The sequence below is a fragment of the Chanodichthys erythropterus genome, chromosome 7 (genome assembly GCF_024489055.1).
Source record: "Chanodichthys erythropterus isolate Z2021 chromosome 7, ASM2448905v1, whole genome shotgun sequence".
Lineage (NCBI taxonomy): Eukaryota > Metazoa > Chordata > Actinopteri > Cypriniformes > Xenocyprididae > Chanodichthys > Chanodichthys erythropterus.
Window position 1 is genome coordinate 25,025,846 of NC_090227.1, and position 13,642 is coordinate 25,039,487.

Here is a 13,642-nt window from a genome sequence, read left to right on the forward strand (position 1 = left end):
CTATTTAATCACAATTAAATGTCTATAGGGACATAAATGTATCAATTGAAATGCAATACTGAAATAATAATTAACCTTTTATAATTGTTAAGCACTGGTAGATTATGTTAGAAAATATATTTCATCATTTCATATAGGCTAGGTGAAGATGTCCACATTACAACACATTTGGCTCTCTTGCACACTTGTTCCCTTTGAGGCCCTTCTCTTAAAAATTAATCCTTGAATTGCCATTGAGACAGAAAGTGAGCAGAGGGCACCTGAGACCTCCCTGGAGGTCCTTATTAAATTAGGAGCTTCCCTGAGCGCTGCAGTTCTCCGGATTCGCCGGTAGGGGTCAGAAGTGAGGCGGCGTGTGTTCGGGCCTGTCACTCATCAGACAGCAGAAGCAGCAGAAATGATCGCACTGAACCCCGGAAGTGTGTGTGACCCTCATCATTATTTCTCAGCTATGAAACCCTTTAAACAGTCTGAGAAATGAAATGATCTCTTTATATGTGCCCATCGCTCACCTGAGAATCACAGCTGGTGAATAAAATCTCATTTTGGAGGCGGTAAGTAAAAGAAAACGCTCTGTATTTCGGTAAAGAAAGTAAATAATGATGATGTTTGCATGGCTGCGATTTATCAGGCGGATTTAAATGTGATTTAATAAGACTGTCAGAATAATTAAATTCATAATTGCTAATATATTAGTTATAATAAAGGCAAGTTGAAACCAACCACGTATTAGATAAAGGGTGTGCCGGGAGATTAGAGATTTGTTGCCATGATGGTCGCTATACTGGTTTATAAAATAACAACAACAAAATCACAGTATACACACTGAATTTATGTCTTTTTATTATTTTCTGCTGCCCGAAACTAATATCTGAAATCAAAACACATTTCCTCATAACAGGCCAGTGGCACTTTTAGTTACAATACAGTGTGTGAATGAGAGAGTTTGTACGATTCTAATATTTAGTCTAATATTTATTAATGATTGAATGTGAATCTTTTGATATAAGTGTAGATTGTTATTCATTTATAGCTCACTAAAGGAAACTGGTGGGTTTTATCAGGGTTGAAATCAACCACAGCAGTATCTTTTATGTCAAAATGAAACAGGTTTTTATGTCAGATGAAGGGCTCAAACTTGGATCTTTTCTCACACACACACATTTTATATATATATATATATTTTTTTTTTATTTTTTTTTTTTTGCTGGACTTTACTATAAATTTAGCCATAGTAAGTACAAAATATGATCAATGACATATAGTTGAACCTGTGTTTTATATTAAGAATGGGGTTCAGGTTAGGCTTTGTAAAATTGAGCTTTTGTTTAACAATGTTTTTAAATGATTACTAGCGATGATGTGAAGGAAGGCTTATTATGTGTGAATTTTGAAATATTATGGCCACACACACAGTGCTATCTGCATTGCCCCGCTTACACTTTACTTTCTTGCTGTACGTATAATCACGTATACAATGATTTTCTGTATGTGTTTGTCTTCTACAGGCTCCAGACTGTAGATGCCTTTGAGTTCAAACCCAACAGGGTTCGAGAGGATGTCATTGTGAGGGACGCTCTGAGTGGTGAGTCATTTGTACTTGCTAAGTAAAACATCACTTGAATAAATCCCTCACCTTAAGTATTAAACTTTTGTAACGTATCCCACACTGTCAGAGAAGTAAATACATGCAGGTGAGCATCTACTGTAAAGACTGTCTGATTAGTTCTTGCTTTATGGTTTCCAGTCCTTTTTCTCCTTCAGAATGAGTCCTTGTCAGTTTTTTTTGGCACTGACCATACGCATCTCTCTTTTAGGCTGTTTGGCCTTTTGTTTTGTAGGCAATTTGCATCTCAAAAGTTTTCATGTAAATGAGATGCTAAGTTTCAGCCCATGTTGAAGGCTGAAACTCCTACCGTGTTTCTTTAACAAAAGACGTTAGTGATGTTCCAGTGATACTAGGATTGAAAATGGTTAACAGCTCCATCACTATAAGAGAGCCTCTTTTTGAAGCTGGCACACTCTTGTGCCTTTTACATACTGAAATTTTAATTATGAATATGAAGTTTCTTAGGTTTTCACTTTCACTTTATTCGTGTCTGATACTTGTAGTTGGATTTGGGGAATTTAAAATATTTAGTGGGTTATTATATTATTTAGATACAAGCTCATGCTTGATTCAAAGTAAACTTTTGTTCAAAAGTTTGGTGTTTGTAAGTTTTTATGTGCACTAAGGCTTCATTTATGTTTTCTAATTTAATATATTTTAAAATGTAATTTATTCCTGTGATGCAAAGCTGAATTTTCAGCATCATTACTCCAGTCTTCAGTGTCACATGATCCTTCAGAAATCATTCTAATATGCTGATTTGGTGCTTTAGAAACATTTCCTATTCCTCATTGTTGAAAACCATTGTGCTGCTTAAGATTTTTGTTGAAACTGTAATACTTTTTTTCAGGATTCTTTGATTAATTTAATCTTGCTGAATAAAAGTGTTAATTTCTTTAAAAAAATAAAAAACAAAATCTTACTGAAATTTTGAACGGTAGTTTAAAGGGATAGTTCACCCAAAAATGAAAATTACCCCATAATTTACTCACCCTCGCATCAGGCCATCTTAAGTGTATTTGACTTTCTTCTTTCAGTCGAACACAATCTGAGATATATAAAAAACATTCTGGCTCTTCCCAGCTTTATAATAGGAGTGAATAGTAACTAAGATTTTGAAGCCCAAAAAAGCACATCCATCCATCATAAAAGTAATCCATACGGCTCCAGGGGGTTAATAAAAGCCTTCCGATACAAAGAGATGCGTTTTTGTAAGAAAAATATATATAATTAGAACTTATAACTATAATCACTGGCTTCCGATAACGTCCGTCCGTGCATTCACGAGAGAGTTGAGTTCTGCCGTATGACGTAGGATGTAGTAGGAGTAGTGTAAGCTTAGGTCAGATTAGACGCCTCTTCTGGTTCAAACAAATAGGGCCGTGCAACAAACTCAAGCATTTCTCTTTTAAACTTCTCGTTTTAGACTTTTAAAGGTGGTACAGAGGATGTTTTCGTCGACTGAGTTTTTGAAATGAGCGCATGCGGAAGAACAATCCCCCTCCTTCACAGCTCATTTCAAGTGAACGCCTCCCAAAACTCGTGCACGAGTGTTTGTTTACCACAGGCATTCGCTGTGTTATTAAGCCGGGCACACTTTTTACGACTAGCTAAAACATTCTGACTGTGCTCAACACACAGCGATAGTTTCCTGCTCCTGAAGCAGATTTATATACTTTCACATGGAATTTGAACACCGACTGTAATCGCAGACTGAACGCAACTGGCTCTGACTGGGTGCGTTTGAGCGCGATCAGTCATAAGTATCAATTTACATTCATAATCGGCCTTACAATCGTTAAGCCGCACACACACTTAGTGGATTCATTATGTCGATGATCGCGTAAACAATTGGCTGATGTTTTTAAGGCCCTACCTCGTGCACAGATGGATGTATATTAATATTATTCCTTTCAGTGCACCTAATAAATAGTCTTTTATCACTTAGTAAAGACAGTTTCAAGTAATATTGCAAAAATGTATAAAACAAAACATCCTCTTTACCTCCTTTAATTCGTGACCGGTGTTTTGTTTTGCTCTATCCTCTGCGCTTCAGCATTCGTCAGTACGTCATATGTCTGGTCAAAGTTCAATGATGGTTATTTAAAAAAGTTCAAAGGATATTTACCTTACAAAAACGCATTGCTTCGCTGCAGAAGGCCTTTATTAACCCCTTGAAGCCGTATGGATTACTTTTATGATGGATGGATGCTTTTTTGGGCTTCAAAATCTTTTTTTACTATTCTCTCTCATTATAAAGCTTGGAAGACCCAGAATATGTTTCAGTATAACTCCGTCTGTGTTTGACTGAACTAACCCTTTAAAGATAAAGTGTTGAATTTCTATGGAGAGGTTTTGCATTTTTAGAAGATAATTTTAGTGGCGCTTGAACTCACTGCAACAATTCTATTGTGTTGCTAGGTGGTTGCTATGATATTCTAGGTTGTTGCTTACTGACTCAAGTCAATAGAGCCTCTAAAGTACCTATGATATTCTGGTCTATAGATATGGCTAGAATTCTTCCTTTGTATTTATTTTAAAACCTGTTTTTTTAAATTGCCATTGAAAAAAGTCATACATTCAGACATTTAGAGAAATAATAACACCTCAACTCAACAAACCACACAATTTCAGGTATTATTCATGTCCACAGCACAAATGTGACCGTTTTAGTTCTACGAAACCCTAACACGTGTCTGTTGGCATGTCGCTCCACAACAGCTAGAAGCTGTCTACTCTGGACGTAACAAAGCGACTGTTGCGAATCCGTTTGTCCTTCCTATGAGAAGTATCGCTGATGCTTGGAGTACATCAGAAAAAGAACAAAGCATCAGTTTACCGTCTGGGGTTTGTTATGTCATGTCGCGCTGCATCCAGCGTAGACAACATCACTGATTATAATGGATTCTCTTGTCTTTTGTCGCTTCGTGCCACTCGTGTCCGGTGTGGACGCGGTGTAAGCATGAGCAGTAGTAATAGTGATACTTGCCTTAGTAAATAGCAACATTAACATTTTTGCATTTGGCATACGCTTTTAACCAAAGCATTGAAGGTGTATATTATATCAGGTCATGCATTCCCTTGGAATCAAACCCATTACCTTGGTGTTGCTAGTGCCATGCACACGTTGTATTGCTTTCCAATGCTGCTCTTTTATCTCTACAGTACCATTATATATAAGCATGTGAATCAGTGTTATGTGTGGCTGGAATCGAGGTCCAGTGGGAGTCTCGCTCGTCCTGCTCACCCCTCTCTCTCTGTCTTTGCAGGAGAGAATGCAGTCTTCAGGACACCGGTTAAGGGATGTGGAGCAGCACCAGCCCCTGCTCAGCGGAGGGGAGGAGGAGGTGGCTGCCGGCCGCGTCTGGTTCATCCAGGACAGCTGCGGGATGGTGTGCGCCTTCATGACCTGGTTTCTGGTTATGTACGCAGAATTTGTGGTGAACTTTGTCATGTTGCTCCCCTCCAAAAGCTTCTGGTACTCTCTCATTAACGGCGTGGCATTTAACTTCCTGGCTGTGTTGGCGCTGACATCGCACCTGCGAACCATGCTGACAGATCCGGTAAGAAAAGACCAACATTTTTATTGAATGTGGTCATGAACTTTTTGTGTTGGATGTTATTGATGTGACGTACATTGTGTTTATCAGGGAGCTGTTCCCAAAGGTAACGCCACTAAAGAATACATGGAGAGTCTGCAGCTGAAGCCAGGAGAGGTCATCTACAAGTGTCCAAAATGCTGCAGCATTAAACCAGAGAGAGCACACCACTGCAGGTAAGACCGTCATCTGATAAATGACTCACAATCAGGAGAGAAGCTTTTCCTTTTGCTATCAGTATTTTTATCTGTATGCGGCCACATTCGACAATTTTGTAGTTTTTTTTTTTTTTTCCCCAGTGGAAGTCCTCTTAAAATGTCAGACCAGACACAAAAAAAAGTTTTTGCTACTGTACCTTTTGCACTTGCATGTAAATGAATTATGCTGTGATTGGCTGGTGCTTTTTGCATTTGAAATGATGTTGCTAAATACAGCATATGCGCTGGTATGTAATCGTCGATTGTCTTTTCTTTACATGGTCAGTTTCGATATCATAATTTATACGAGGGCTTTTTTACAATTTGATTTCGATTCACAAGCTTGTGATTCCATTCAATTTTGATTCAATTATTCTATATCGATTCATTTTGGCTTGTCAGGTACAGCACATGGCAAATTTCCTCAAGGAAAAAATATCTCTCAACTAATGCTGTAAACTATACAGGGAATCCCAGTTGGTGCATCACTATAATATTATAGATTAAAAATGAACTTATTTGTATGCTGCTTAAATTAAATTTACATATAAGGACGTTTTAATAATAATTACTTTATAATAATATGTTTTCAATAACATAATTGTTTCTTCTCATTTTATTTATATAATATATAATTATTCATTTAATTTAAAACATTTAAATTGTTGCTGTCATAAAAACATGATAGATTTATTCAAAAATACAATAAATATGCAATATAGTGCATATATATTGCAAAATGCTTCTCTCTAGAGTTCATTTTTCTAGCTGACTAATGAGTTTTTGGACATTGAATGGCTTTTCTGAGGTAAATGTAACAAAATTACATGACATTGTTTACAAGATGTTTAATTGATGTCTTTCCGTGGTTGAAACACTGATTGAGCAATTACATGAGACATGATGCAGATTTCGGTAAGTTGTACTGTATCTTCCAACATACCTTATGATGTTCATTCATGTTTATTTTGTGCTATAGCTAGTAGTGAAGCGAAAGAGATGATCTGTTCACGTGCGTTCCGCGCTGCCGCTTCGTTTGAGGCGAAAAATCTAGTAGTGTATTGTGAACTGGGAGGGCTGTCATCAAAGTTTTTTAATATTATTATAATTTTTTTTTTTTCAAAGCGCAAGAAAAATTCTGTTTTACATTATATATCTCTTTTGTAATCAAGACAGCTGTATTTAGAGCCAAGTATCAGTGACTGCTGAATGTTTAGCATCTTCTTTTAAAAGTGGTATGGCATCTTCACCTGGTTTTGTTTGTTGTAGTATCTGTAAGAGATGCATCAGGAAGATGGATCACCACTGTCCTTGGGTCAACAACTGTGTGGGCGAGAACAATCAGCGATTCTTTGTCCTCTTCACTGTAAGTGTGTCTGAGACGGCTGCGTCTTTTTCTTTCTTTCTTTTGTTTTCTTCTTTTTTTTTATGGTGGAATTGCTGACAAAATCATCCAATTAAAAAGGAATGATTTTAGGCTCTAACATCTGATTGCATAAGCTTTGGGCACATAATTGTCTGAGTACTGTATCAGTACAATTATTTGTTTACAGAGTGATCTTTGGCTGTTACTTTGCTTGACAACTAAAAAAAATCCTATGGATAGGCTTATGTACTTTTATTACTTGGTGTGAAGAAATGTGATCATTACTACTAGTAAATTATTCAATTAGTTTTATTATTATAACTATTGTAAGGTTACATTTTACACAGTATATTGCTTTATTGTCTTTAACCAATTACTTTTGTTTCCGGTAAATTTTATAGGCATCAATATCAATATTAAGAACCTGCATTTTAAAGCATGACAAAAGTATTTTATATTTAATTTGTTGAATTTTGAATAATATTTGACTGTAATGTGTTTTTCTTTCTCCTCAGATGTACATAGCCTCCATTTCATTGCATGCACTGTGTCTCAGCGGTTTCCATTTCTTCACCTGTGTCAAAGTCCAGTGGAATGGTGAGTAATACAGATTTTAGATTTGCATTCCATTACTGGAGGAGAGATGATATTATGTCATATAAAGTCAAGTAAAAGACATTTATTGTGCTGTGTCATTGTCATCTCTTGCTCTCAGAAGCCACTTTGTGCTAACAGTTTCTGATTTGTGTGTTAACTGCACTACTTTTGCTTACTGTATGCAGTCTATAATATTACAATTTAGAATATATTTTGTGTAATTCTATTGTTCTAAAATTTACAATACAATTTTTATTGTATTGGTTTTTCATTTACTTTTTATTTGCATGTATAAGAATATATTTTGTAGTTTTTATACTCTGGAATAAAATACTGTTGTTGTTTTTTGTAATCTGTACTATTGATCTTTTCTTTCTCATACTAAGCATTTGTGAATTTGATTTCTAGCATTAGTTTTGACAGCATCATCTCATCTGTGTTGTTCTTCTCTGTTCTGTAGAGTGTAGTGATTTCTCCCCACCTGTGGCAGTCTTGCTGCTGATTTTCCTGTGTCTGGAAGCGCTGCTGTTTCTCACCTTCACTGCTGTCATGTTCGGCACTCAGATACACTCCATCTGTAATGATGAGACGGTAAGTTGACTTACACAAACCTCCAGAAGTCCTCTCACCCAGTTACTACCATTACTTCTGATGGAACTGAACTTTTACAGCCATATTGGGTCTATTATATTTATTGCAACTGATTGTAATTATTGGACAAAATAAATAAATAAAACAAATAAACCTGCTTATCACGCTGCTATTTACCAAATAAATTAATGCATAATTATATATGTATATAAGGGGTGTGACGAGACAGTTAGCTCAGTATTTACACAGTATTTTTAAGAAATCATCAATGATATACATGACAAGAATAGTGTGCAGGTGCATTGAAAATGCTTTAACTAATCATCTTGTAATTAATGTCATTTCAGTTCTACAAACCCGATTCCAAAAAACTTGGGACAATGTACAAATTGTGAATAAAAAAAATGCAATGATGTGGAAGTTTCAAATTTCAATATTTTATTCAGAATATAACATACATGACATATCAAATGTTTAAACTGAGAAAATGTATCATTTTAAGGGAAAAATAAGTTGATTTTAAATTTCATGGCATCAGCACATCTCAAAGTTGGGACAAGGCCATGTTTACCACTGTGTGGCATCCCCTCTTCTTTTTATAACAGTCTGCAAACGTCTGTGGACTGAGGAGACAAGTTGCTCAAGTTTAGGAATAGGAATGTTGTCCCATTCTTGTCTAATACAGGCTTCTATTTGCTCAACTGTCTCGGGTCTTCTTTGTCACATCTTCCTCTTTATGATGCGCCAAATGTTTTCTATGGGTCAAAGATCTGGAAATTTGCTGTACAATTTGGACATTTTCACTTAGGGGTGTACTCACTTTTGTGGCCAGCGGTTTAGACATTAATGGCTGTGTGTTGAGTTATTTTGAGGGGACAGCAAATGTACACTGTTATAGAAGCTGTACACTCACTACTTTACATTGTAGCAAAGGGTCATTTCTTCAGTGTTGTCACATGAAAAGATATAATAAAATATTTACAAAAATGTGAGGGGTGTACTCACTTCTGTGAGATACTGTGTGTATGTGTTTTTATGTATATACATATGTATGTATGTATATATATATATATATATATATATATATATATATATATATATATATATATATATATATATATATATATATATATATATATATATATAAAATGCAGCATTATTTCTCAGAAATACAATTCAAATTCACTGTATCTGAGTTTTGTAAAAATGTGATGATAGTATTAGCCTTAACTTAACATTTTTCGTTTGATGCTCATAGGAAATCGAGCGGTTGAAGAATGAAAAGCCCACATGGGAGCGGCGGGTGCGATGGGAGGGGATGAAGGCTGTTTTCGGTGGCCCACCCTCTCTGCTTTGGTTCAACCCTTTTGCTGGACTCCGGCTTCAGCGCCTGCTGATGGTCCGTGCCCGGAAGGGCGGGGCCGAGTTCTCCATTTGAGTGAAGAATGCTGTCTATAAAGGCATGTCCATCTGCCTTCATGCCTATTACCCCACTCACATAGGACATAGGAGTCCTTCCTTAATGCTGATGCAGGTTTGGAGATACTACAGTGAAAACCTGTGAAATAACTGATGTCGCCCTTGGAACAATGAGGCTACGTCTCGATACAGCCTGTCTGTGTCCACACATTATTACCTCGTTAGGCGGATCATACTTGTTATGCTCATATTTTCTTCATGAACATTCACACTCATGGGTTTTTGATTTGCTTTTTAAGTGGACTATTTTTGTTGTTTGGAAATTTATAGAACAGTTGAAGGATGTCAGTATCCGTTATCCAGCCTGATGAAACTACATCTTGTGATTTAAGTAGAGCTACTGTGTGATAAAAATAATGGCTAACATGCAATGGTTATTTAAAGAAATAGATCATAAACCAAATGAAATCCGCAAAAGATGTTTTGGGGGAATTTCACAAAAACTGTCAGGAAATGTCAGTGTTCATATATCACCCCAAAATCAAAAGGGAAAAAAAAGAAGATAAAGAAGCATTACAGATTTTTTGCATTAAAAGAAAAAATCTCATTTGCATTATTGTAATGTGAAAAATAGATGATCTATTATTTAAAAATGTAAAGTATTTATATATAGTATTTGTTGTACTGAATTAAATTTTTGCTGATTTTAATGTAATTAATTCAATAATGACAATGAAATTTTTTTTTCATACTACATAAATAACAATTGCTTAATTATAAAGAAAATGTCAAATTGCACAAAAATCTTAATGGCAGATAAAATAGGCTTTATTTTCCTTATGTAAAGTATCATTTATAGACTTTTTTTCCCTTTTGATGTTAGTGTGAAATATGAGCAGGACATTTCCTGAGATTTACTCTCTTAGGTGTTAAGTGCTTGCGGCTGGTTTAGTCACCTTATCTTTAGCGTGTAACCTAAATGAAGAAGTCATTTTAAAATAGTCTCGTCTTCATGTATTGTATAGATAATAATAGCCTCATTCCGTAGTCTTGAAATTAATGCCAATCCCACAAAGAACTTGAATGGATGATGTGACTATATATAATTCTTACATTGACCTTAGGTAGCTCTGTGAGATAAATAAAGACAAATCACATTATGGCATACATAATTAAAGGATGCCCTCCGTGCACACGAGGCCCACAGTGCTGAGCCAGGAACTCTAATTAACGTGTAGATTACAAATTTAACACACGGCAGTGACATTGGCGGGTACCATCCATGTAGTGGGACTTTGCGACCTCTTCGTTAGTCAAACAAATATGCTGCACAATTCACAGAGGCTGACTATCACTTTGTTTTATACTGTTTCTTGTTGCTTCGTGGTTCATTGTCCTCACTTTTATGCTTTTACCTTTAGCTTAGAGAATCGTTTCATGGTGACCACTAAGTTTTCCTTATGGAAAATATTTTCATCATACAAAGCTGGAACTTGTTTGGCACGGTCGACACGATGTGTGTGTGTGTGTGTTGCTTTGATTTCAAGGGAATCTCACAAAACCTGCCAAGACCATCTTCATGTCATTTTTCACTCTTAAATGAAAAGATAAAAACAAGGAATTACATTTTGCATAAAGGCTATAAAATCTATTTTCGGCAATTATATTCTCAATATAATGCAAAAAACATAAAAATAAAATTGTTAATCTATAACTAAATAATTATATTATTTATACTAGTATTTATTGTATTCCTGTTAATTTATGCTGATTTTAGTTCTCAAATAATGAGAAAAATGTCACAATGCCAGAAGTCTATATTTATGATAATAAGGATTTAATTTTTTTCATGTAATACGTAATTTTCTATTTTTTTCTTTTGATTTTGAAGTAAAATATGTCCTGGATATGTTCTCGACAGGCTTTGTGATATTTGCCCTACTGTATTATTAGAACATTTATTGCTTTTATTTTAAATATATATTCAAAATATATAAAAATAATGGCAGTACATGAGAATTATATCACAGCACTAAAAGGTGAGTTTAAGATGGGTCTAGATAGAGTTTTAAGAGACTTGAAAACTACTCCATATTTACCAAGCAGAAGAGATACATATATGTGTTAACAGTCTTGGATATTATGTTTACAATACTGGCTGTTTTCAAGCATTCATACGAATATGTGATGATGCTTTGGTTCTGGTATCACAGCCATTCAACAAGTCCAGTGTAGAAGATGAGGCTAACTGCATTTTTTTTATCACAAATGACTGGAGATAAAGGGATATGGAAATTTGAGCCAGTCTGACAATTGATTCTGATGCCAGATAAATGATTTCTAGATCAAATAATACAACAAAACTAGTTCTAAATTTTACTGTTGCCATTAAAGTGTAATTCCAGCATTTTATTTGTTAGAAAAAGTCATGAGTTTTGTGTGCCAATTTTGTTATGCATCATCTATGTAATGAATATGACAATGAAGTCTTCTTTTACACATTCCCTTCGCATTATTATGAAGATAACTGGCTTTTCATACAAACCATCAGACGGTTCATGCAGTGGAATTTACATTGGACTGAATGGTGTAATTTATTTTTTATTTTAAAGAAATGTTTCTACACAAAGTCTATTAGTTATTAATTTTCTCTAAAGGGAATATGTACTATATGCAAGCCCTGAAGATCATGTTTTGAAATTGATATGAGAAGACTTGCCTTTTATCAACACATCACTAAGAATGTATCTCATGCTTTTTATACCTTGTTTTAATTGGGTAGAAGAGGGAGTTATTTTCTTTGCATTAGAATAATTAGAGTTTTGCATTCTGTACTATTATTACTACTACTGCAACAGTATTTGCCTGACCTCAACTCTATTTTTAAAACATGCTTAGACTTCTAGATATTACTTGACTGTAAAAGCTGAGGGATGTTTGCTCTTAAATGACCTTCATTAACCTCAAATAGCATTAGGGATTACACTATTGCATATGTTATCAGACCTTTTGAAATGTCTTGGTCGTTGAACCAAGTTACCATTAACAAAAGCTAGAAACTTTGTCTCCAACTTTCACCTTTTCTCCACGTTAGATCTTTATAGTGCTGCAAATTTCACTGAAACGGGTCATTATAGCCCAAAATGTCTCAAAGCTTCAAGCTCATTTTAACAGTGTCTGAACTTGGAATGTTGGAAACAGGGTTTACGGTCACAAAGCAAAGATTATGAAATTATGTCTGTAATAAATGGTGTAAACAAATATTGTTCTGATACTTTAAAGTGTCATAAAGTTATGTTCTTTCTTATGTAAAGTTCTTTTACATAATAAAGTCATTAGATTTAAAAACTATTAAAGCCTATTGTGCAAATCTTATCTAATGCAATTTTTAGAATGTTTTTTGCTCACTGAGGCTGCATTTATTTGATCAAAAATACAGTAATATTGTGAAATATTATTACAATTTAAATATATATATATATATATATATATATATATATATATATATATATAATATATACACACACACTGCAGAATTATTAGGCAAGTTGATTTTCTGATCTTTTTTTTTTTTTTTCAAGCACATTTTACCAATTCCAATCCACATCAATCTTAATAACTACTATTAATATTGTTTTTAATCATTTATAAGTGATATATAATTGTTCATGAAGGCTGGAAATGAAAAATGCCTTATATTCAGGTGTGCAGAATTATTAGGCAGGTTTGCTTTTACAGGCAAAATGAGCCAAAAAAAAAAGAGATTAACTCAGACTGAAAAGTCAAAAATTATTAAATACTCATGAGAAGGACGCAATACTAATGAAATACTAGAAATTGCAAAGTTAAAGTATGACCAAGGGACAGCAAAATGCTCATTGGGTCAGCTGGGTCATACAAAAACAGCTGGAGGAGAAAAGACACGTTAACTGCAAAATAATTAAGGTGAAGAATTAAGTGTGAAACCATCAGGAACCCTTTAGTCTCCAGCGCCACCATTTTCCAGAACTGCAACCTAGCTGGAGTCTCCAGAAGTCTGAGGATCTCAGAGACTTAGGTTAGCTAAAGAATCCTAAAAAATGACCCGCTCTTAATAAGAATCACAAGCTGAAGTGTTATAAAATACATGAAGACTGGGTTTTTATAGGCCTTATAGACAGACAGCTTGAGAGTGACTCCTGAAGGACCAGCACCACATCCTCTTGTACCACTGTTTGAAGAATTTATCTTCCAGAATCTGGCAGTAAGTTTTGGAAGATCATTT

The 13,642-nt window shown here is 34.9% G+C and overlaps 1 protein-coding gene across 1 annotated transcript; it reads left to right on the top strand.

Annotated features, from left to right (window-relative positions):
• The first annotated feature begins 388 nt into the window (after window positions 1–388).
• zdhhc7 (zinc finger DHHC-type palmitoyltransferase 7) lies at window positions 389–12,756 on the top strand. The gene is made up of 8 exons (XM_067389933.1): window positions 389–554; window positions 1,509–1,585; window positions 4,879–5,172; window positions 5,260–5,384; window positions 6,675–6,771; window positions 7,287–7,368; window positions 7,829–7,959; window positions 9,218–12,756. Exons 3-8 carry the CDS (start codon window positions 4,885–4,887, stop codon window positions 9,395–9,397), a joined length of 903 nt encoding a protein of 300 aa, XP_067246034.1. The 5' UTR covers window positions 389–554; window positions 1,509–1,585; window positions 4,879–4,884; the 3' UTR covers window positions 9,398–12,756.
• Window positions 12,757–13,642: the final 886 nt, after the last annotated feature.

Coding starts and splice junctions, on each gene's coding strand:
- zdhhc7 (XM_067389933.1), top strand. CDS start 4,885: ATGCAGTCTTCAGGACACCGGTTAAGGGATGTGGAGCAGCACCAGCCC. Junction 5,385..6,674: donor GAGAGAGCACACCACTGCAG/GTAAGACCGTCA, acceptor TGTTTGTTGTAG/TATCTGTAAGAGATGCATCA. Junction 7,369..7,828: donor TGTCAAAGTCCAGTGGAATG/GTGAGTAATACA, acceptor TCTGTTCTGTAG/AGTGTAGTGATTTCTCCCCA.